The sequence below is a fragment of the Mus musculus genome, chromosome 9 (genome assembly GCF_000001635.26).
Source record: "Mus musculus strain C57BL/6J chromosome 9, GRCm38.p6 C57BL/6J".
Classification (NCBI taxonomy): domain Eukaryota; kingdom Metazoa; phylum Chordata; class Mammalia; order Rodentia; family Muridae; genus Mus; species Mus musculus.
Window position 1 is genome coordinate 58,102,617 of NC_000075.6, and position 23,782 is coordinate 58,126,398.

The 23,782-nt window shown below is 49.7% G+C and overlaps 2 protein-coding genes across 8 annotated transcripts in view; one reads left to right on the top strand and one right to left on the bottom strand.

Moving 5' to 3' along the window:
- Positions 1–16,207, bottom strand: part of Ccdc33 (coiled-coil domain containing 33) — a 90,151-nt gene extending 73,944 nt beyond the window's left edge. For 4 of the 6 annotated variants that reach the window (XM_017313445.1, XM_017313447.1, XM_017313446.1 and 1 more), the window contains exons 1-3: positions 15,819–16,206; positions 14,687–15,015; positions 14,471–14,590 (exon numbers count right to left, since the gene is read on the bottom strand). In XM_017313445.1, the coding sequence (XP_017168934.1) occupies positions 14,471–14,590; positions 14,687–15,015; positions 15,819–16,128 (759 nt within the window). In that variant the 5' untranslated portion in view covers positions 16,129–16,206. Of the gene's footprint in view, positions 1–14,470; positions 14,591–14,686; positions 15,016–15,818 lie in introns of all 6 variants that reach the window. The other 2 variants (XM_017313444.1, NM_001166282.1) reach the window with 2 other exon arrangements.
- The window catches only part of Stra6 (stimulated by retinoic acid gene 6), a 90,212-nt gene that overhangs the window by 38,824 nt on the left and 27,606 nt on the right, over positions 1–23,782 (top strand). The gene's annotated exons all lie outside the window — the stretch shown is intronic.

The window sequence follows — 23,782 nt, forward strand, 5'->3', positions numbered from 1 at the left end:
AGCCTGGGGAGACGGCTCAGGCAGTAAAGTGAACATGAGGACCTGAGTTCAGATCCCTGCACCCATGGAAAAAAGCAGGGCATGACCGCATGCACCTGCAGTCGGCTCTGGGAAACAGTGGATCCTGAACTCACCCGCCAGCCTGGCCTGGTGGGAGGCCCAGGAGTAGTAAGAGAACCAGCTCTGGTCTGAGCCTGAGAAAGAGACCTGACTTCAACCTCTGGCTTCCACGTGCACAAGTGTGGACATGCACACCCACCACGTGCACACAACTCCCCCTCCCCCTCCATGAACAGGCTCACATGCGTACGCCACACAAAATAATCATTACAAAACTCAAGGGGCGGTTTCCTCTTGGAGGGTGGTAGGGCTATAGGGGAGAAACCGGAGAAAGGACTGAAACATATGCTGTTGGTGACTCAGTTTTAAAAAGATTCACTAACATTTTTGCGTGTATTGTCTGCATGCACGGCTGTTGTCCCACATTGTGTACGTTGCTGGATGCAGTGGGCAACAAGAGGACTCAGGTAGAAAGATGTGGTTCAAAGACAGGCTCTGCTCCTCCTTGGGTCTTCCCAGCCCCAGGGGTAATCTACCTGTACAAATCCAAGGACAGTGTCTGTCTGTCTTAGAGACCCCCATCTAGACCTCCCTTCTCCCCTTAGTACTCAGCTCCGATACCATCTCCGTTTCTTTCCCCTTCTGCAGAGCAACAGGGTTGGATGAGTTAGAAACACAGATGGGGTGTTTTTTGGAGCCCACCACTCACAGCTGTGTGACTGTAGATAAAATATTAACCTCTCTGGGCTTTATTTCCCTCCCTCATATGATGAGGAATCAGGGCCACTCTAAGAGCAGAGTGAGACAGAGATAAAGTGCCTAACTGCTCATTCTGGAGCTTGGACTTGGTTTTGCCTCACAGACATGGGCGAGAGAAGTAACAGATGTCTGCAGATGCTAGCCATACACTTCTAACCCAGGGCTTGGTCATCACACCCTCCCGCAGATACCCTAGCCCATTCAGTCCCATTTCCAGGCCTGTTCCTATGGACACAGCACCCCACCCTCTTTCCTTCTCTGTGGGGTCTCACTCAGGACCCCCCTCCCAGGGGGTTCAGAAGGAAAGAAGCCCCCTTTGTGCATGGAAACAGCTGCCTCCATTTGTATGGTTGTGGGGCAGCCCTTACGCGGTGTTCAATGCTCGCAGAGAGGGCTGGGGGCTAAGCGACGCCACCATTTCTCTCTAGGTCTTTATTTTGACAGCTGTCAACTCAGGCAGTTCCCTGAAAGCATTAATTCCTCTCAGCCCTGCTTGTGTATACAGTAGGTGCTCCCTTGGTGGCTGAAAGAAGTGCTCTGACACAGTGTTGATTCCATAGTCATCTGGCCAAGCCTCGGGGGGGGGGGGGCTGCCCTGACCTCCCATCACCTAGGAGTCTGAGGCTCTGAGTTTCTGTGGAGATCTTTGGCCTTTCCTTTGCTTCAGTTATAGCTTCATTAGGGTCATGTTAAGCCGGTTCTTAGTCTCTATTGAAATGACGTCTGAGTCATGCTTTCGCTCCTGCAGTCACACTGTGCTAGGGACATCCGGTTAGGGTGGGCTTGTGGCTCCAGCCTGTCTTCTCCCTACCCTCTGTCTTTGGGGAGCGTGGACGGTGGGGTCCCTTTGTAGGGTATCCTGTTCCTTCTCACCAAAGAACCTGGAGACAGAAGGGACCACCTCCTCCTCAACAGCTCTGGCAAGGGGGCAGGCAGGCATCTTGCAAGGCAGTTTGAGTCTCCACTATTGTCGCTTAGGATGTGGGTGCCTCTCATTTGAACCTTTCTTCCTTTCTCCTTTCTTCCTCTTTCCTACCCTGCTCTGTATCCCAGTGGGTGATTCTCAGCTATGACCACACTGGATTCTACTTAGGTTGGGCTTCCTTGATGTGCCTGCAGGGATCTGGAAAACTCCATCCCCATTGTGGGTTGTAACCTTCCACCCAAGACTACCCAGGTTACTGTCCCAGAAAGCTGCCCTTTGGGCTAAGCTCATCTTCCAAACTCTTGCCTTTCAAGTGTGGGCCGGAAGCAGCTGCTCTGTGAGCCCTTCTTGTAGGCCTACACTCTTGCCTGAAACCCTACCATCGACACCACCATCCTCTCCCAGCACCTCTAGACACCCAGGCATTTAATGAGCGTATACTATGAGTCGGGGCTTCGGCCAGCAACTCTTAAGTACACTGTCTCGGTTAAACCTAGTGTTATGACCCTTGCTTCTCTCTTCGTCATGAGAGACAGGTGCTCTGAGGAAATAGACCTGTTTATGGTCACCAGCTCTGAGGACAGAGCTGAGATTTGAGTCCAGGCCTGATGGCTGGGACTTTGTGAGCATTCGTGGCAAGCCCTGTTGTGTCTCCCTTTCTTTTAGGAGAAGGAGTTACATTCCTATTTCTCTTTCAAAACCAAAGTAACATGGACGGGGTTAAGACCAGACACAATCATCTGTGGCTTGTTTCTGTTGTTACTGTTTTGTATTGGAGAGAGCATAGTAGGCAAACTCTCTACTATTGAACCCCACCTCAACCACAGCTAACTTTTTGAATAAGAGCAGGCAGATAGCTCTGTGACCTTGAAGCTAGATGATGGCATAAAAAATGAGCAAGCAGTGTATCTTGGAGTATCATCTGAGCAGAATGCATGGCATCTGGAGAAAGCCACCACTACCCAGCACTAACAGATCACTTGGCCCTGTCACTACCTGGTAGCGTCAGGACAACTGAGCTGTGGCTGGTAGTATTAATGTGACCTTGGGCCAGGCCCTGTGGACACAAGCTAGAGTGACAGGACCCACTGGCCACATTGGCCACAGTTAACAGTAGTAGTCCAGGAGACTACTCCTGCCTCTCCTCAGTGCCTTAGTATGCAAAGGAAACCTTAGGGAACCTCAGTAAAGAGATGCTGGGCTGTCTGGGTGTGTCTATGACGATCTCTGTGACTATGTCTCATGGCCGCCTGTTCTTGCAGCCTCTAGTCCCCAGGACAATTACGGCAAGTAGTAGCAAGTAAGCAGGAAAAAATTCAGCTACGAAGTGCGAAGTGCGTGATGCCTTGGAATCCATAGGGCTCACCTTTAGCCCTGATCTGCTGGAGTCCCTTTGACCTTAGACCCTCAGTGGCCTCATCAGCTAAGCAGCTGTGCTGGCTTGACTCCTGCAGAGAGCCAGAGAATGCGGTCAGGAGCAACGTGGTAGCCCAGAGGTTTCCCTCACCTTTCTCCCAGTTTCTGTGATAGAGAGCACCCATGGCCCTGGCTTTGTCTCCAGCAGACACGGGGGTGACATGTTGGTTAGCTCTGCTCCCATCTGCTTGGCACGCACCCTGATTGATTGCCCTGCTGGAAGATTCTTCTCCGTGTTGAGTAACCAGAGCTCTCATCTGAGGCAGCTCAGGCACCACTGTCAACTCATAAATCACTTTGCTAAAGATGCAGCGTGGCTTTTGAACATTTTTCTCCTAAAAGAATCGATAACTCGTTAACAAGCGATTGAATAAAGGGTAAGCGAGGAAGCTGCCTGCTATTCCCTTCCATTAGGAAGGGGCAGAGGTGGTAGGTGCCCTGCCAGGGTGGAGGGTGTCTATTTACTAAGCAGGAGGCTGTCGTTGAGCAACCAGTCTTTAACATAAGCCTGTGCCTTCTCAGCCCCAACTCTTCTAACAGCCTGGTCTGCCTGTCCCTTTTACTCCATCTCTACTCTATACCCGTGCTCCAGGCCCTTCTGTAGCCAATGGTCTCCTCAGTCTTAGGGACTTTAATTATGCTGCTCTATCTGCCTGATGGTCTCCCTCCACGGCTGAAGTCATAGACAGCTGGCTGCCACCAAATCTTCCCTGAACCCTGCCCACTCCTTTTCCCACATAAAGGCATCAGACCCACAACTCATAGGCTTCCCCTTCCCAGAGCTCACGAGCCACCATTTACTCCTCTAGGACAGGGTCTGTCTTCCTTGAGGTCAGGGACCATGCCTGGTGAAGCTGTGTTCCAAGGGCCAGCACAGCACAGCAAAGTTTGTATCAGTAGGTGCTTGGAGAGTGAGGGGCATCAGCACGGAATGCCTCCCTCCCCTCTTCTGCTTTAGCCTGGAATGGTGATGTCTGCTTCTCTAGCGTGGCACCTCTTGGTGCCTCTCTCCCCACAAGGGTGGATATCATCTGCAAATCTCAGAAGAGTGAGTAACCTATAGTGGGTACCTAGTATGTCACAGAATAATGTGTATAACTTTGTGTAGGCTGATCCTCTCTATAGTTCCTATTTATTAATGATTGTTGTTGTTTTGAGACAAGTCCTTGCTATGTAGCACTGGCTGGTCCAGAACTCCTTACATAGTCCAGGCTGGCCTTGAATGTGTGGTGCTTCTATTGCCTCTGCCTCCCAAGTGCTGGAATTATAAGTGTGTACCACCATGCCAGATCCTGTAGTTCTCATTTTAAAGACGAGGAAACTAGGTCTAGGAATGTAGCTCTCAGATGGTAGAGTGCTTGCCTATTGTATACAATGCTCTATCCAGCACTGCATAAAACTGGGCATGCAATCCATACACGTAGGCCTGTAATCCCAGCCTTAGGAGGAAGGGCCAAGGGGAGTAATAAATTCAAGGTCATTTTTGGCTATGTAGCATGGTTAAACCAAGGCTGGGTTATACGTTAAGAGGAGGAGAAGGAAGAGGAGGAAGAGAAGGAGGAAGATGAAGAGGAAGAAGAGGGAGGGGAGGAGAAGGAAAAGGAGGATACTGAAGCCACACTAAAGAATCTGTATTTCTCCCAGCATCCTCCCTTACTGGAATGCCTATAGATAACCTGGGAATCATGGAACAGTAGAAACCAGAGCACCCATCCCAGAACAAATCTTAAGGCTGGCTCTGCAGCCAGGATGAAACAGAAGGTCTGAGGGCCTCCAGTTATAGGAAGCCACTCATTCGGGCTGCCTGGACCTGGAATGGCGCTCTCTCAGACCTCCAGCTCAGCACTGGCTACTCCTGCCCACATTGCCTGCTGCCTCCACCAAGAGAGCAGAGCCTTTGGCCCTAATCTCATTTGAGGCCATGAAATCACATTTGCAGTGTGTTAATGCAGCATGGAGCTGGCCCAGCTGTCTTGTCTCCTGGCAGAGAGAGGAGCCTAGAAAGCCATCTCGCCGGGAGGGAAGTCTCTTCAGGAACACCAGGAGACAGAAAGCAATTATGCTCTAAGAGGAAGATTAAAATAATGTCTACACTCGCCATGCTAACCCAAGGGCCTCAGAGCCATCCAGGCTGCAGTGGCTTGGGGCAAGCTTTCTTCTGGGGGTGGGGGGTGGGGAGAGGGGAAGACATGACCAGACCCTCACCTGCCCCCAGATCACCACCTCCCCAGTAGTCTCCAAGTCCCCCCAAAGAAACCAACATGTCCCAGGCCCTATCTCCTTGCCCCAGCTGTCCTCTGCTTAGAATATAGCCTCTGAGAAGCCCAGCTTCCCCAGCTCTTGCTGTGTGCCTTTATGTGATTCTCATTGATTCTCAGTTCAGTCAGGACATCTTCCCCAGTCCTTATGACCCAGGAATGGAGCTGCATGGGAGAAGTCCCACTGCTGAAGGTCGGCAGAACAAGAACTTTCCATCGTCTACCTCCCTGCTTTATTGTCCTGACTCAATACATTCTGCCTACATATACATTACATGTACATATATGCATACACAGGAGTGTACACACACATACATACACACATACACGCACACACGCGCGCGCGCGCGTGTGTGTGTGTGTGTGTGTGTGTGTGTGTTCTGTGGCCATGGAGTCAGTCAACCCTAGATTAAAATTTTTTAAATATTTGAAAAAAATAGTTTCTAGGGTTGACATGCTCAGAATGCTCAAGGCCTGGGTTCAACCACTGGCACCTCAAGAATAAAATAAAATAAAATAAAATAAAATAAAATAAAATAAAATTCCATCTGAACTGAATGCATTAACTTTTCCTTGCTCTGAGTCTCCAGACAATACAGCGCAACAACTAACTACAGTGCTCCAGCATTCTATTAGATTTTACAAGGAATCTAGAGATGAATTAAAATGTAAATTAAAATGTATAGGAAGAGCCAGGTGCATCTGTACACTCCTCCTGTAAGCCAAACATTTAGAAGGCTGAGACAGGAGGTTCACAAGCTTGGGGACAGCCTGGGATGTCTAGTTAGACCCTATCTCCTACTACCACCACTATTACTACTACTATTACTATTACTACTACTAGTAGTAGTAGTACTACTACTCGCCTTGCTAACCCAAGGGGCCAAACTACTATTACTACTACTACTAATACTACTAATTATTATTATTAAAGTATTCAGAAAGATGTGTATAGGTTTTATGCAAATACCATGTCATTTTCATTTAAAGAATGTGGGTACCTACAGATTGGGCCTTTGAGAAGTCCTTAGAGTCAATTCTCAGGATGCCAAGGGCAAGGTTACCATCTTCTCCTCCATTTCGAAAGCCTTCCCAGTTTCTGTTTCCTCCTTTACCCAAGGACTTCCCAGTCTCACTATGTTGTGCTTGTCTCTCTGAGGGGTTGTGAGAGGCCAGACCTGGCTCAGAATCAGGGACCCACAGACACTGCATGGAGGAGCTAAGGTTCCCTGCAGGGCCAGGGGAGGATGTGCGGCTCCTCCTGCCTCCATGGCTGAGTCCAAGGTGCCTTCCAAGCTGGCTGTTTTTAAGGGAGTTTGGGGGATCCTATCTCCTCCAAGAAGCTTTCTGGATTGCAGGGAAGTCAGCATTTCTCTTAATCTTCACAAGTCATCTTGTGAGGGAGACATTATGCTCCCTCTACAGGGGAGGAGACAGGGTCAGAGAAGTAACATGAGTCCTCCAGGGGCAGTGGGAGGCAGTCAACTAGAGCTCACCTTGAGTGTTAAGTTTGACTGTGGTGCTTGCTAGGGTAAAACCTTCATTCTTCAGACAGCATATCAGAGGGTTTACTCATGTGCTGGGGATTTTTATGCAACATTCCTCCTCTACGTCTCGACAGCCAGTTCTAGGGAGCCACAAAGTTTGTCCTAAACTCTGCACAGACATCCCCAACTTCACTCCAGCCTTGATCCCAAACCACCCAGTCCATGAGCCCCTCGCTGTGACAGTCAGCTGAATACTGGCGACCTGTCTTAGCTGGTCTTGGTATCATATCATATCATATCATATCATATCATATCATATCATATCATATCATAAGATGCCACCAGGAAGCCAACTACTTCCTTTTGCTTCTATTGAAGGAGTCAAAAAGTGAAACATTAGGGCCCCCTTCCAAGGGACTGAGGAAGAGCTTCCAAATTGTGAGTCTGCCTGGCCAGGGACACAGTTAGTCATCCCTACCCTGGTCCTGACTGCTAGAGCAGAAAGTCTGGAACATGCTGTGGAGAACAGGATTCCATCTTGGCTTTGCTGCTGACTCTGCAGGACCTTGCCTGCTATAGGGTTCAGTTTCCTTCACAAAAAAACCCGAATACTGTCAGGCCACCCTGGACTCCTCCTGAGACCATGAGACCAATGTGATGCTTTAATTGGGGCTTTTTGGGTGCCCAGGGAGGTATGGACTCCGCCTCTGTCAGTCTGGCCCAGAGCAGCTTCCATGACAGAAATCCCAGAGCCTGTGGAGACACTACTTCCTCTCCTTGGTAGCTCTACAAGTCTTTACTTCCTGATTTCTCCTTACCCGCCAGTTTCTTTCCTGGCTCCATACCCTGCCTCTACACTGTGTTCCTTCTGAGAGTTCCATTAGAACCCTGCTCTCTTCTGCCCCACCTATCCTTGAGGCATGGCTCAGCCACCACCCTGATGCCTGTGAGGAGGGCTTTACACGGACAAGTTCCCATCCTTCCCCTCACCCAAGCCTCGTAGCTTCCCACTAGACTCCACTGCGCCCATTGCTTGGCTGAGGACTACGAGGCCCAAGGAAGTTGGGGACTCTATCTGAGTTGTAACTGTGCAGATGGAGCTGGGAACTGAGGTACAAAGCTACAATCTTCTAAATCCTCCCCGAACCCCTGTTCTGCAGTGGTCTGAGGCCTTGGGCCTCATAGATATGGTGGGTTTGGAAAGTCACTGTCCGTGCCTTCTATCACCTCCCTGTGAATATCTGGGCATGTCTCCAAGGGCTGGACACACAGACACACCGTCTGCTGCTTGGGAAAGTGGATAGAATGAAGGCATGTGTGGGTGGGTGGATGGATGAATGGATGCCACCTATGTCAAGTGAGGTTGGACCACAGTACCATAGGGGAGGCTGTGCTGACCCTGGTAGGCCAAGCGTCATGGAGACCAAAGCATCCAGGCTGCCAGCTTTCCCTGCTGCCTGCCTCCATCTGCTGTCAGAGTTGAATTAAATATCAGTTTCACACAGTGTTTTAATCTCACCTCATACATCACACATGCCATGTTCCCAGGCCTCTCACTCGTTTGGTAGAGATTGTGCTCTGGAGTCTGTACAGAGACGAAGCCAGGAGGCACCGGTCTATATGTAGGGGGCATGTGTGCTTCTCATGTGTGTGTGCTTCTTATGGACTTGTCTTTGGGAGAGGACACGGTGTGGTTTTGCACACACATAATCACTATGTGCATGTGTGCTCCTGGGTCCCTAAACACCTGTGAAGGTGATTGCTGGGGATGACAGGTGGGTACATGCACGGTTCCCTGGAGCTGGGCTTCTACTGGCTAAGAGGACTTCAGAAACAGGCACCTCTTTCCTCTCCATTTTCCCCAACTGGACTTTTTCTGTCTCTCTCTGTCTATCTATCTCTATCTTTCTGTCTGTCTCTCTCATACACACTTACATGCAGATACTCTCTCTCTTTCTCTCTCTCTCTTTCACACACACACACACACACACACACACACACACACACACACACATACACACAGAGGCACCCAGGAGGTGTGAGTCAGCACCAATCCTTGCCTGTGGGTGTGGGGAGAGGCAGAGAGGAGGCGAGGAGGCGGGCCAGCAGGGCCATCTGCTCTGTTCCCTTACAAAAATCTGCTAATGGTGCCACTTCCCAGACTAGTACCAATACTGGCCCTCTCTACCCTGCGGTGGTGTGGTATCTGACTCGGGGATAGCGGAACTCACAAGTCCATAGCATTTCTCATTGGGGAGACCAGCCAGGCAAGAAGTAGCAATCTTGTTTTCTAGGTGCAGAAACGGAGGCCTGAACTATGTCTTGTTCAGCGCAGATTCTTCTGTGCACTCATTGCTAGAACAGCAAGCTTCCTTTAAATGCCTGCTGCAGGGCATGCTGGACTGTATACCACTCAGATCTTCCCAGCAACAGTGGACATGGGAGTTGTTCTCATCCATTTCACAGGTGGGGAAGCAGAGGCTGAGAAAATCCTGTAACTTAAACAAGGTGGGGGTGCTGCTAGATAAACTTGCATCCAGGTCATTCTGATCCATGTGCCTGCTGGTCACCAGAAGCTGGCTGCTCTGTCCACCTAGCTGATAAAGCAGGGGCCCCCACGACAAGATTCCAAGGGCCTATAGAGACAGTTTAAAGATCAGGCAGTGTGGAGGCAGAGCCACAGGCTTATGCAGGGACATAAATGTGGGACCCCTACAACTGATGCTTACCAAGGAGAGCAGGTGGTCGACAGGCCATTATGGGGCCAGTCAGCCCCTGGCTCCTCCCCATGGTTGTGTGTCCTTCCCTTAGGGTACGAGAGTATGTGTGTGTGTGTTGGGGGAGGGCTTGGAAATACTCTGCCCTATCCTCCCCAGGGCCAGAACTGGCTACTCCACTGCTCTGCCAGCCGCAGCCTCACCACCATAGAGACAGGCTACACCCCTCCCTGTGTGGGTGACAGTGCTCTCTGAGAACGCCTTGACAGTTGCCTTTGTTCCTCAGAAATAAAAGAAAATCGAGGTACAAAGGGAAACCTCAGGTAGCTTTTAGCAGGGCTCAGCTGCCTGGGGCAGACTGTGTTTAAGCTAGAGGCACTTGTCACTGGAGCTGGGGGGGGGGGGGGAGGAGGGCACCTCAGACCCCGCCCAGTCCCTATGTGGTAAGAGGGGTGGGAGGGTGGATGGCCCCATCATCACGTTTACTCAAGAAAAAAGCTCTTTCAAATAATGGCAAAGGAGAGAAAAAAAAATCAATGAAAATTGATAGGGAAATGTAAAACAGGGCTCTCCCCGCCCCCCCCCCGCCCTCGTGTGTGTGTGTGTGTGTGTGTGTGTGTGTGTGTGTGTGTAGAGAGAGAGGGGGTGGGGGTGGGGGAGGGGCATTTACCAGGGCCTAAACTGACCAGCTTGGGGCTCCAGGCCCGGAAAGGTGGGGGCTGGGAGTCAATCCCTGGCACGTGCCTGCAGAAAGGGGCTGGTGGCTGGGGGGAGGGGTGGCAGCTGAGTCTCTAACTCGAGTTAAGAGAGAGATTAATATATTCAATCTGCTCCAGGGTAATTGAGGGAACAATTGGAGTGTTTTTCTAAAGCCCATAAAACTGCCTCATTTGCAAGGAAGAAGCTGCCCCTGCTGCAGGCCGCAGATTTGATGGAGGCAAGACAGCAGAGAAGGGACAGCTTGGGGATCCCGGTCCAGAGCAGATTCTCCGAGAGTCAGCCATATCAGCCAGGGAAGGGGCTGGCAGCTCTGTTCTAACCTGCGCTCTCCTTCTGCACCTCCAACCACTTCCTATTTGTAGTCCTGCACCTATCTCCCAACCTGTGAAATGGGCCACTGCGTTCCTCTCTACCAGGACCGTAGCAGGTGGAAGCTTTGAAAGACCAGAGAAGCAGGTCGGCACGGAAGGACGGGGGACAACAAAGAGGTGCCCAGGCCTCCCTCCCCACCCTTCCAGGCCAGCCCCCTGAGAGTGAATGGGCAGTAAAGAGTGGAGTTAATGAAATCCGTATCGTGCGCCTCTCCCCCTTGAACCACTCTAGTCTCCAGGGCAATGGGAATAAAGCACGCAATAGCGAGCAATAAAAGGCATAATGAATTTAAAAGCAGCCAGGAGAGGGAGAGTGAAGACTGGCAGCGCTCCGGCCGAAGCTGGAGGGTTCCCGGGGCGGCGAAAGTGCAGACCTGCCGCTCTAGCCAGAATCGCGACCAGGAAGAAACAGGCAGGATGGGGGTGGGGAGAGAGAGGGAACAAAGGGAAAGGCAAAGGGTTACCACCAAGGTGTAGGGACAGAGGGTGGAGGTGAGCTAGCCACTCCGCCCTCTCCTCGGCACTTGGTTCTCCTCCACTTCTTAATAAAAGCCCCCACCTTCTTAGTGCCAGAGCTACAGTTAGAAGCCACAGGCTTCGAGCCAGGTGCTTCTCATTTAGTGATTGCTTTGTTAGCTTTCTTCTTTCTTTCTTTCTTTTCCTGCTCCTCTGGGGCAAAAATAAATAAATAAATGAAAAGGTGTTTTAAATGGAAGAAATAAAAAAAAATTAAAAGCGTCTTTTAAAAGGCTCCAGGGAAACAGAATCATTTCCATGAAACAAAACCATGATTGTTTGGAAGAGGTACTGCGGGGTCGATCTCATCACACCCTCCTCCCTCTTCCACAGGAACCTGGACCGCAGGGTCTTGCGGGAGGAAATTACGGTTCAAAATCGCAGGAATCCCCAAGGTGGCCCCCGGAACTATGAGCAAGGAATTCAATTCATGTTTCCAGAAACTCCTTACCTGGGGATTTCCAGTTCAAAGTTTCCCTCTTCAACAGCTCTGCCTGTGGGAAGATGTCCCTCAACTAGTGACCTTTGAGGGCAGAATGGCTCAGGGACTGAAGACACCGGTCCTCTTTTCCCTCCCCAACCTCACCAGGAGACACAGTAGGGTATTTGGGAGGGGGGAGCTGGTCATAGCTCAGGCTTGCCTGCACTTTCTACTCTTCTCCCCCAGGTCCCTCTTCCCAGCACTGTACAGACCACCTGCTTCCTCTCTGATCACTGAACCATCTTTTAGACAAAGACAGAGGATTAGTTGTGTGATCTCAAAGCTTCCAGGAAGTGAATACAGGTAGTATCAGGAAAGGGCAGGCTTCTAAGGAAGCCCCTGTGCCCCAGGGGAGGATGACAGCCGTTGGCTGCAGGGAACTTGGGGTAGCTCCTGCCAGTGTGCTCCTAGGGTCCTCCTTGGTGAATCAGGGCACCCCTGAGGGACCTCCACCCTCAGTCTCTGGCTGCTCCTGTTGGAAATAGTCTCGGGAACAGTTCCTGCTAACCGCCCCCACCCCCTGGAAAATATTAGCTCAGAGCAACAACATTTGGTGTGGCCATTTAGAACCAAGGGCACCATGGCTAGGAAGCAAAAGGATTCAGACTCAGTCAGCAGACATGGATACTTAGCCCTTTTCCCTGTAGCCCAGTTAGATGCCTGCCTGCCCTTCATCTTCTTGTTCTATTGCCCCACCCCATGACCTTTAACTGTTATGCTTGGGAGAAAATGTCACACACCATGTAAAGCAAAAAGCACTCTTGAAACCAAAGTCCTACACTGAACCAGTTGTTGAGCCGTCTGGTGCCAGCAGGGCTGAGAACAGGGTTGAATGGATGAACCCTGTGCTGGGGAAAGCTTCCTGGAGGAAATGCCTTTGAATTGAAGCTTTTGCTCCTGGAGCCCAGAAATTTGTTCTTGGGCTTGAACTGAATGTTGCCGAGGTTGCTCTGGAGCCCCAAAATGAAGTTCTCTCTTGTCCCTTTTATTCCCCCTGTTCACTGCCTTCCTCTCTCCTCTTCAGCTGTCAACCAGAAAGCCAGGGGAAGCCCCTCTCTCCTGGGGAATGTCCTTTTCTTATGAAATACTCTTATCTGGACTTCCTGTCCCTATCCACAAGGCAGGGAGACAATATGACTGCTGGGGCTCCTATAGTTCCAGGATACAGGTCCAAAGAGCAATAGAGCCCCACTAGCCCTTTGTGTCCTGCCACCGCCCCCAGGTATCTATAGGGACAGGAGCTTGCTCTCCTTAGCCTGAGCTGCTGGGCTGAGTCTGTCTAACTACAAGCACCCTTCCCTTGTTCACAGGGAAGCCTCCATTGTCTGTGGCTCTGGCACTGCCATCAGGGCTGTGATTGCTGACCCCTCCCATCCCCCCTAAGGGGTGTGATTTTCCTCTCCCCTGAAAGCTATTTTCTTGTCTCGGTAGAAGCAGACATCTGACACTTTAAGAGGGAGTATGGCGCAGAGATGATAGCTTTAAATAACAGAAATTAGAGCTGCTGAGGTCGACTGCAGCCATCGCGCCAGCCCTCCTCCCCGCAGCAGTTCCCAACCTCCTTTCACCCATTTTACACTGTAGCCTGAGTACACCATCCACATCCATGTGCCTCAGGCTGGCCAGGCCAGGGAGACCCAAAGAGCAGGGACAGTTCCTGAGTTCTTGACCTCCTCCAGAGTGTCTGTCCCTAGATGATAGCATTAGACAGAGGAGCTGGGCCCAGGCTAGGAGCACAGGGAGTTTCAGCCTCACCTAGACTGTCCATCTCGTCCATACACTTAGCCTCCAGAACGGATTGGGGCTGAGCACAGGAGTAGGTCAGAAAGGTGTGTTCATTGATTGAGAAATGAATGGACAAAGGTCAGAGTGGGCCATGTTAGAGGCCTGGATGAGAGCATTGCTTCTGGGTCCCTGTCACATGCTGCCTGCTTACTTTGCATACAATCCTGTCCTTACAGGCCCCTCCCACACCTCACCTTTTGCCTCCAGAATTGAATACCTCCCTCTGCTCGGTGCCAGGATAGCTTCAGCTCCTCCCACTTCTTTCCCTATTGAACCTCTCCATGACCTAACTCAGTTTCCCTCCCTGCCTCTACTCAGTGCCAGGCAAGAAAAGTGTGTGGGCGGGGAGGAGCTAGAGAGAGAGGGAGAGGGGGGTGGAGGGAGAGAGAAGGCAGAGGGAGAGGGGGGAGGGAGAGAGAGCAAGCTCTGAGCTCCATCTCAACTCGTCCCTCTGCTGCCCGCTGACTGAGCCACCTTCTTCTCTTTGCTAGCTTATACTAGACCTCACCCATGGAACCTTCTCCAAATTGCTACCCGTAAACCTCACTCACCTAGTCTGAAAGACAAATACAGGATGGAGGAGCCCGTAAATGAGTGAGGAAGGAAGCAAAGAGCCCTTTCAAAATGACACATCTTCTGAGAAAGCCTGTCCTGGGCTTACACCCTGACCCCTTTCAGAGCCTTCATGACAGTGTCAAGGACTGTGTGTAATACCAATATTTTATCCAAATGTATTGGCTCTAGTGACATTCCATACTTAGTGGCTGTCCTGGCATTGGGTACCACACGCTACTATGTATGTCCTGAGGTTTCCAGTAACTGTTGACATTTCGTGGAACCTAGAATCCTGAGGTGTGTTTTCTCCATCTGTGCAATGAACTACTGCTTGCTCTGTGAGTTCTCAATTGGATGTGATGCCTAAATGAGAGAGAACGTAGTAGGGAACCCTCCCACAGAAGGGCTGGTGCCCCTCACCTGAGCCGGATGCTGCCAGGGTCCTGCTTCCCAGCTGAGCCCCTCCTGGTCACTGTCAGTGCTGAATGGGCTCATATAAGATTCTTCTATCTTGTCACTCAGGGCCTCCCTCGAAGTCTGCTGAGAACGTAGGAGATTGAGGTTGGGGACTGTAGGGCTGCAGACAGCCAGTTTCATCAAAGGCTGTGTCCTGAACTGGGACCCAGGAGCACCTACCTGTAGCTCTGGTTGGCTGGGTTCCAGTTGACAGTCTGAGACAGAGGACCTAGGGTCCCTGTGCACATGGAAGGCCACACTGTAAGCCAGGCCCCCACAGTGGCGGGCTGTGGGGTCCTCGCTGGCTCGGAGAAGAGCCAGGTTGCCACAATAGCGGTACAGGTCTTCATGATCCTGTGCTGTGAGGTTCATTCGGGGCTCATCTGGTCGTGGGTAAATGGGGAAGATGGCCTCACCTACCCTCTGAGCCTCCTGTCCTGAGGATCCATCCAGCCTCAGAGCCTCCACACGCAGATGTGCATCACTCTGCCCATCATTCTTACAGAACCCTGGGTGGAGAACATGGCTTTAAATGTGGTCTTTAGGATCTCCCTCCCTTCTCCAAGGGGTGAGAAGGACATCCAGGGCCCTGGGGCAACTTGAACTGAATCCAAGTGAGCTCGGCTAAGAATTCCCTTGTGGCTGACTCCTCTCAGCCCTCACTCAAGACTCCTTTGGTTTACCTATGCCTCATGTGACCCCACCAGAGTGAGGAGGCCTATAGCCCATGGAATTGTTCTGGGTTCTGACACCAGGGAAGAGTTTGGCTAACCTTAGCCTGGGATATACACCAGGACTGTTGTCTGGTAAGTCCTCTGTCTAAGCCTGGATCTTCTAGATTACTTAGCTAGTTTTGACTTAAAATTCCTGCCTCTTTGTACCCAGTCTGGAAGCTCCCAGAAAGTAAGACCAGGATCTTCTATCCATTCATGTCTGTCCAGTCTCTATCCCTACAATCAGAAGGAACTCAGGGGGCTTCTAGCATCACTTCATCCATGTACCGTTCACTGCCTAGGTCTAAACATGCTGTGGGCTTTGTCTCTATCAAATTCACATCCCCCTTTAGTTCCTCTTCACCTTTGCCCTCTATGAGAACAGTTTCAGCATCCATGCCACGCTGAAGGAAGCAGGAACCTTACAGGACCAGCGTTTGCCCAAGGCCACATAGTCACACAGGCAGAGCTTAGAATTAAGGCTGGAGCTCTGCCTCTGGCTGTCCAGGTCCCTTGCAGTCCCCCAGGGTCCTGATCAGCTCTAGGGCAGAAGTCCCAAAGATCCTGCTTCCCCCCCAACCCTTGACTTCACTTTGTACCTTTGGGCAGAGTGAAGATAAATTTGTTCCTGGTGAAGGTGAGGCTCTGGCCAGGATCCTGCTGCTCAATGACCTCAGTGACAGCTGAGCAGGCTGGAAGGGGGTCCCCATCATTGACTTGCAACTGCACCCCAGCACTGGAGCCTGCCTGCAGTGGGTTTTCAGCTGACAGCCTCAGGGCGTACCGGCCCTCCTCATTAAATCCCACACTCAAGATCTCAAACTCCAGGTCCAGTGTCTTCTCTCCAGCCTTCAGTCGCTGGCTCAGCAGGGATGCAGGGAGGTAGGGATCAGGACCTCTAAAGGCCATGGCTTCAGCCAGGGTCAGAACTCCAGGCTGAGCCCTGCCCTCTCCTGCTCACAGTCCCATCCTGGGTCCAGTCGGAAAGAAGACAGATTAGGCACTTGGGGCCACACCTCACCCTTCTCTGTTTGTTTGAGAAGGATCCAGGCAACAAGCCAGGAAACTGAGCCTGAACTGGGGAACAAAGGCATCAATTAATTCTTCCCATTTAGCATTTGATCTCTCAGTAAATATTTATTGAGAACCTACTGTATATGAGGTGCTGTCTTGGGCATTTTGAATATAGCAGTGAAATAGACACATTCCTGCCCTCCTGAAGCCTGTCTTCTAGTGAAGGTAATGGGTAGAGAAGACAAAGATAAACAAGAAATATGGAAAATGAATGATCAGGGCTGGGACTCGGTCAGTAATGTACTTGATGCACAAGCATGAGAACCTGAGTTTGATTCCCAGGACCCATGGAAACTAGGAATGGTTGTGTATGCTATGCTTATCATTTTAGTCCTGGGAAGGCCCAGGCAGGAAGTCCATCTAGGAGAATCAGTAAGTTCCTGTCTTAAAAAAAGTAAGAGTCCTGAGGAATAACATCTGAGGTTGACCTCTGGTATCTACATGCACACACACACACATGTACCTGTACATACAAACACACACATGTGTATGTGTGCACACAAACACACATACATAAACATGCACACAGGTGTACCTGTACACACAAACACACACACACAAGCATGCACACATGTGTACCTGTACACACAAACATACACACAGATACAAACACATACACATGTGTACTTGTACACACATTTGTACTCATAACATATATAAATCCTTAAACCATACACACAGCATGTATGCATGCATGCACACACACACACAAACACATACACACACAACCAAATTCTCAAGTGTGCTAAGAGATGATCTACTTCATACATTCTATAGAAAATTGGGGGCACATGAGTATGTGGTATTCAGAACTCTCCATTTCTGGGGAACCTGTCTCTACCTGGGAGTCCTTAGTATGGATATGGGAGAGGTCTCCAGGGTAAGGGAATATATGGTCCATGTCTGCTTCTGCAACCAGCTTACCTTATACAAGACATACAGCTTTACAGAGAACTTGGCCTCTCAAAGCTAGGTTGTCAGTCTAGAGTCTGTGCTTCTTTGTCCTGGGTTTCAATGGAAATCAGAGGATCCTAGACACTATTCAAAAGAGACTAAGTCTGCTGCCACTACTATCACCACCACGCCGCCACCATCACTACCTACTGTGTCCAGCACAGTCTTGGGAAGTACAGGAAAGAAGAATAATGGTAGAAAGAGACACAAGACTCTGGGTTCCCTTTAAGAATGAACAAATTTTATTTTCCCACTGCTGTTTATATATTATCTAGCTACTAGAGATGGCATTACAAGCAGAACTTGAGCAAGTCTCTTTTATATATATATATATGTGTGTGTGTGTGTGTGTGTGTGTGTGTGTATACACACATGTATATATGTATATGTTTGTATATATAATCTATTTATTTCTATTTTATGTACATTGATTTATTTCTATTTTGTGTGCATTGTTTTTCTCCTGCATGAATATCTGTATGAGGGGTCAGATCCTCTGGAACCGGAATTGCAGACAATTGTGAGCTGCCGTGTGGGTGCTGAGAACTGAACCCTGGCCCTTTGGAAGAACAGCCAGTGCTCTTAACCACTGAATCATCTCTCCAGCCCCAAGCATGGTCTCTTTGACCTCCTTATCTGAGTTCTTTCTTTTGCCCTTCCTTGAATTTGTGGCCTAATTTTTCTCCTGCTGGGGGACATTTGCACTGGCTTTATCTCCTGCCTGCTGTTTTCCACAGTCAAGGGGCCACACATCTGCGTCAGGCAGGCGTCAGGCGTCAGGCTTCCTGCTTGAGGAAGGAATTTCACACCATCTGGACCTGAACAATTAGCGCCATCACCACCACCATTAACAGAACCATTGTCACCCCTGTGTCACTACCGCCATCCTTATCATCAGCTGATAATGTTAATATCATTACCATTGGCGATGACATTCCCCTGAGCAGTTTCACCAGACAGTCTTGTGATTCTATAAGGTGGACATAACTAGTTCCTGTTTTCTAAACAGGCAGCACGAGGCTGAAAGAAAGTTCAGGCACTCTTCACAGATCAAATGGCCAGTGAGAACTGAGCTCTGAACCTAAGGAGTCCAGTCAAGCTACATATTCCCTTACAAAACATGTCCTAAGATTGACCCAAAGACGTGATACCTTCTCCTGGAGAAACCCTGTAGCCTGAAGCTGTAGAAGGACAGGTCTGAGTCTGTAGAGGATGCTTGTGAACGGCACAGTTTGCATTCAGAACAGTTCTCTTACAGTTAGCTGTGTCAGCTGAAATCGTTTTCATAAAGGAAGAGGCACTGATCTGAAGGTGGCCGCTGGCAAGCCCAGCTAAGGGTCCCATTATATGTGGCAGGCTTCCTTTACAGCTATCAAATTCAGTTTCCTCTGGTCCCCAAGGAGACACTGAGGAAGAATTCTAGTGACTCAACATATAGATGACATTCAGGAGGTCCCGTCTCTTCAGTATGATGGGCAACAGTGGATATAGGATAGAGAAGCCATCCTATAGTTCTAGAGGTTTGGAACCCTGAAAGTCACACAGGGAAAGGGCCACAGAATATGGCTGGGTTTCTTTTTTGGGGGGGGAGGTGATGGATGGCAGAGGCTACCTGAAAACTTGCATGTGGCCAGCCATGAACTAGAGGCTGTGGCTTGTTTCTGCCTGTCTGTCCTGAAACAAGGTGGCTTGCTTAACCAGCTCTCTTCTTTTGTATGTCTGAAGCCACTTCCAGAAATGTCATAGATGAGAATCCATCCGACCTGCTCCAAGACCCAGTGACCTCTGCACACTGTGCCCTTCCCACGCTGCTCCAGAAGGCGAGGCCTGTGTGCAGAAGAACTGAGGGTCTTCTCAGCTGGGCCTTCCATTCCCTTCAGAACTATTGTTCTCCCCTATGACCTCTCCATGTTGTCACAAAGCCTCTGAGGTGGCTTTTTAGCTTCAGCATCGTTTAGGACCCTCCACTATCTGGCATCCCACCCTTTCCAAGTATCCCTTGCCTACTCTGTCTCTAGGGTGTGTGTGTGTGTGTGTGTTGCATGTACTTAAAAAACAAACCAAAAAACCCAAACAAAAACGAAATTGATGGGATGGCTCAGTGGGTAAAAGCACTTCTTGCTACCAAGCCTGACAGCCTGAGTTCGATTCCTGGAACCTACACAGTGGAAGAGAACCAACTCCCAAAAAATTGTCCTCTGATCTCCACTTGAGCTCTCTGGAACAAAAGTTCACTCACATACACGAGATAGATAGATAGATAGATAGATAGATAGATAGATAGATAGATAGATAGATAGATAGTAGAAAGACAGACCGACAGGCAGGCAGATAGATGTAAAAAAATAAAGAAAGAAAACAACAAAAACCCTTGATCTGGGGAGGTAGCTCAATTGCTAGGATTCTTGCCTAGCATACACCAAGCCTGACGTTTGATTTCAGAACCACATGCATATGAGTATAATACAGGGGGTAGAAGCAGGAAGGTCAGAAGTTCAAGGTTATCCTTGACTACATATCAAGTTTGAGGCCAGTCTGGGCTACAAGAAGAAAAGGAGCAACACCAAAACACCAATTATTTTTTTAATTACATACATATATATATATATATATATATATATATATATATATAAGCAGATAGGTAAGTATTTTAAAGTACAGTTCAGGAGGATTTTCTCTTTGCTATGTTATCAAGATCTAGATAGAATTATTTATCTTGTAAAACAGAAACTGCCCCCCCCCCCATTAAATAACAGCTCCCTTCCCCCAGCACTCATTCCCTGGCAACCTTACCTTTTGCTTCCTGTGTCTGCATGCTCATTGGCCAGGCTTCTCCAGGTGCTCCTATGAATGGAGTCTCTCAGCACTGTCCTTTCAGACTGGCTCACTGCCCACAGGATAGCATCTTGGGGAAGGCTCAAATTGCACCGGGCCAGGTCTATCCTGCACCTTCACACTGCCTGCCTTTGCTGCTATGGTTCCTCTGCCCACACTGCCCAGTTCTTTCTGGAGCAAGACTGCTACTCCCGCAGGCCCTCCAGAGAGGCTCTCCTCGGCTACCTTGTACCCTTTCCTGTCCTGTTGCAAACGATGACCTACCTACTCCTTATTGAAGTTTCTTTAGGAAGCATGTGGTGGTTTGTGTGCCCAGATCAGGACAGGTAATAGGGATCCGGGAGGTGATTAAAGCATTATGGAGTGAATGAATGATTCATTGATAAAGACAACTCAGCCAGGGCTGGAGAGAAGAATCAGCTGTGAAGAGCACTGGCTGCACTTCCAGAGGACCCAGCTTTGACTCCCAGCATGCACGTGGCGGCTGGAAATCCTCTATAACTCCAGCCCCAGAGAATCCAAAATCTTCTCTGGCCTTTGTGGGCTCTGCATGCACTTGATGCACAGACCTACATGCAGGCAATGCACCCATGTACATTGAATAAGATGGAGAAATTGAACACAACACAACTCAGCTTCTCTTTGTGACTCTTTCCTCTGGATTCCATCTGTGAGAAGTTAAGAGCGCTTGGGGCTTTTGAGCTCAACTTGAGGAGCCTTGGTGTGCACAGAAGGGAGGAAAGCCATGACAGACAATGAAGCTGGACAGAGGTAGGACCCCCCCCCCACCCCCGCTGTTACTTAGACTTCCCAGAAGAGTCTTGGTCTCAGTTTTGCAGAGATGGTCATAGCATCTTAGCATGCCACGACTAGACAATAACCATGCTTTACACTTGGAGAAACTGAGTCCAACTGAGCATAGAAAGACAGGTTTGAACTCCCATTCTTAACAGCTTTCAAAAGGCTCAAACCTCAGGTGAGGCTGTCCTGGATTACAGAACCTATGCTTCTCCTCAGTGTGGAGGAAGTCTAGGGAGCCAGTGGTGGCAGAAGGCTAGCTTCCAAGACACCTTCTGCAGTCCTAGCATGAAAGCCTTAATGGGGCCCTGGACTCTCCTTTCTTCTACAGAAGAATGGCCACTCAGAGGCTGCTGGGGTCTGGAAGAGCCTGGGTCTGTAATTAGCCACCCCAGAGGGCCTCTTCCTGTTTTCCACAATGGCTCTTTTCAGCCTGCCTGCCAGCACCCCTGGGCTCCTGAGAGCTCTTAGGCCCCCATCTCCAGGCACCTACCTCCTACTCCCTCTCCACCCACCCACTCCCAGCTTGGAGCTGAGTTCTCACCAAAAGCAGGGGTATCGGAGAGTTCTCTGGAAGTTGCTGAGACCTGTAGATGCTCATTCCCTTCTACAGCAGAGGAAACAGGCCAGAGAAAACAGGTGGGTGGAGAGAGTGGGCTCAGGTCTCCTGATGTCCAGGCTGTGGGATGCCTTGATCACCCCACCGCCTCATAGTCCTGCATCTTGCTCCTGTCCCACCCATCTCCTTCCAAAGCCTCCCTCCTTTTAGCCCATTCTGTTCCCTTCAGGTTTGAGTGTCACCGGCTCCCAGGGTGACAGGATTGCAAAGTGAAGTCTGTCTCCACATCAGACTGAGAAACTAAGGCCCAGGTTGGAATTTATAATCACTCAGCTTATAGGTGGCAAAGAAACAGTCATTATAGAAGCATGGTCCCTTCCCAACAAGAAAGGCTTGGCTCCCTGGAAACTGTCTTCTCTGTGGTACTTGTGAGTCTGTCTCCCTCAGACAGAAATCACAAGCTCAGCATCGACCAAGCCAAGAGTGCCAGGGCCATTTCTGAAATCTTCTGACCCTGGCTTTAGCAGGATAGAAGCTGTGGGAATAAGCTGGGGCTCACAGGGATCCTGAGGGTCACCCCTGCAAGTCCCTTCATCAGCTTTGCCTCTGAGAGCTAAAGTTCCAGGGGCAGCAGGAGGGGGACAGCAGGCTACTGGCAGTGTCAGCAGCACTGGCCTTTGGGAGTCTGATTGCTGACTGCTGGATTGTCTAGCAGGCTCCTGGTACCCAGGGGTGGCTAGCTGGCTCATGCTTGTAGACTGGGGTCCTGTAGATTCCAGGCATCCAGGAACTCCCAATAGACAGAGCAGATAAGTTGTAAAATAGAGCAAGAACAGGGATGGGTAGCAGGGGGCCGTTGACCTGGTCAGGGACCAGACAGAGGAAGGTCCTGGTTAAGAAAGGTCCTGTCTGAAACCTTTGGGAGGAGGAAGCAAATTTCATAGGTAGGGAGGGAGGAACCGTGTGTGTGTGTGTGTGTGTGTGTGTGTGTCTGTGTGTGTGTGTGTGTGTCTGTGTGTGTGTCTGTGTGTGTCTCTGTGTGTGTCTCTGTGTGTGTGTGTGTGTCTCTGTGTGTGTGTGTGTGTGTGTGTGTGTGTGTGTGTGTGTGTGTGTGTAAGAGAGTTAGAGACAGAATGAGGCATAGCAACAGTTAGGAGAGAGGCATGATAGGCTGGAGCATGGTAAAATGCTTGCTTTGCAAGGGAGAGGACTGGAATTTGATCCTTAGAATCCACATAAAAATGGTGGGCGTGGTAGCATTCCCACATAATCTCAGCACTAGGGAGATAGAGGTGCCAGAATCCCTGCAAACGTAGTTTAATTGTTGAGCTCCAGGCCAATGATAGACACTATCTCAAAAGAGGGAGGCAGCACTGTGTGCATACACACAGCTGCACACACACGTAGAGAGGCACACAGACACACATGTGCACAAACACAGAGGCACACACATACACATAGAGGTTTCCACACAGAGATACACACACTCAGAGAGGCACACACAGAGAAAGACACACACACACACACACACACACACACACACACACGAGACAGAGAGAGAGAGAGAGAGAGAGAGAGGTGCACACAAGCACATGCATATAAAAAAGAGAAAAATAAAAACATACTCTAAACTGGGCACAACTGCTTATACATGTAATCCTAGCACTAAGAAGGCAGAGTCAGAAAGATTGCTACAAGTTCAAGGCCAGCCTGAGCAACTGGATTTATAAATAAAGTAAGGAAGGGAGGGTTAGAAATAAGTTTGGGAACAAAGAAGGAGACCACCACTCCAACTGAAGTGTCTGGACAAAGCAAACTTTATTTTTGACCTAGAGGGTAAGCTCAGAAAATCAAACACCCTGAGACAGGAAGTGCATTGGGTTTTATCCTAATCAGTGATGACTGCGTCTTTCCCCTTCGGCTGGGGTCTGACCTCACAGGCGTAATTCAATTGGCTAGTCTGAAAAGAATTGGCTCACTGAAAATGATCGAAGGGGAAAGAAGTCACTTGCTCCAGGCCATCAAATTCTTGGAATACAGCAGCTGGCCTTTGTGTAAACAAAGGTTTACTGAATAGTTGTGTGTGTGTGTGGGGGGGGGGGGATTAAAACATTCTCATACAAATCTTAAAGGGGAGGAAGATAAAAGGACTTAAATTGTTTGTCATAAATGCACATTTTGTAGTATTTGATAGGAGACTCATTTGGCATTTCTTATGGAGGGAAGAAAGGTGTAAAGGAGGGGAGACACAAAGATGGGGACAAAGCATGCTCATGTTCAGGGTGGAGGGACTCATGGACAAGGACAGACAGCTAGGCAGGACAATGAGATGGAAAACGTTTG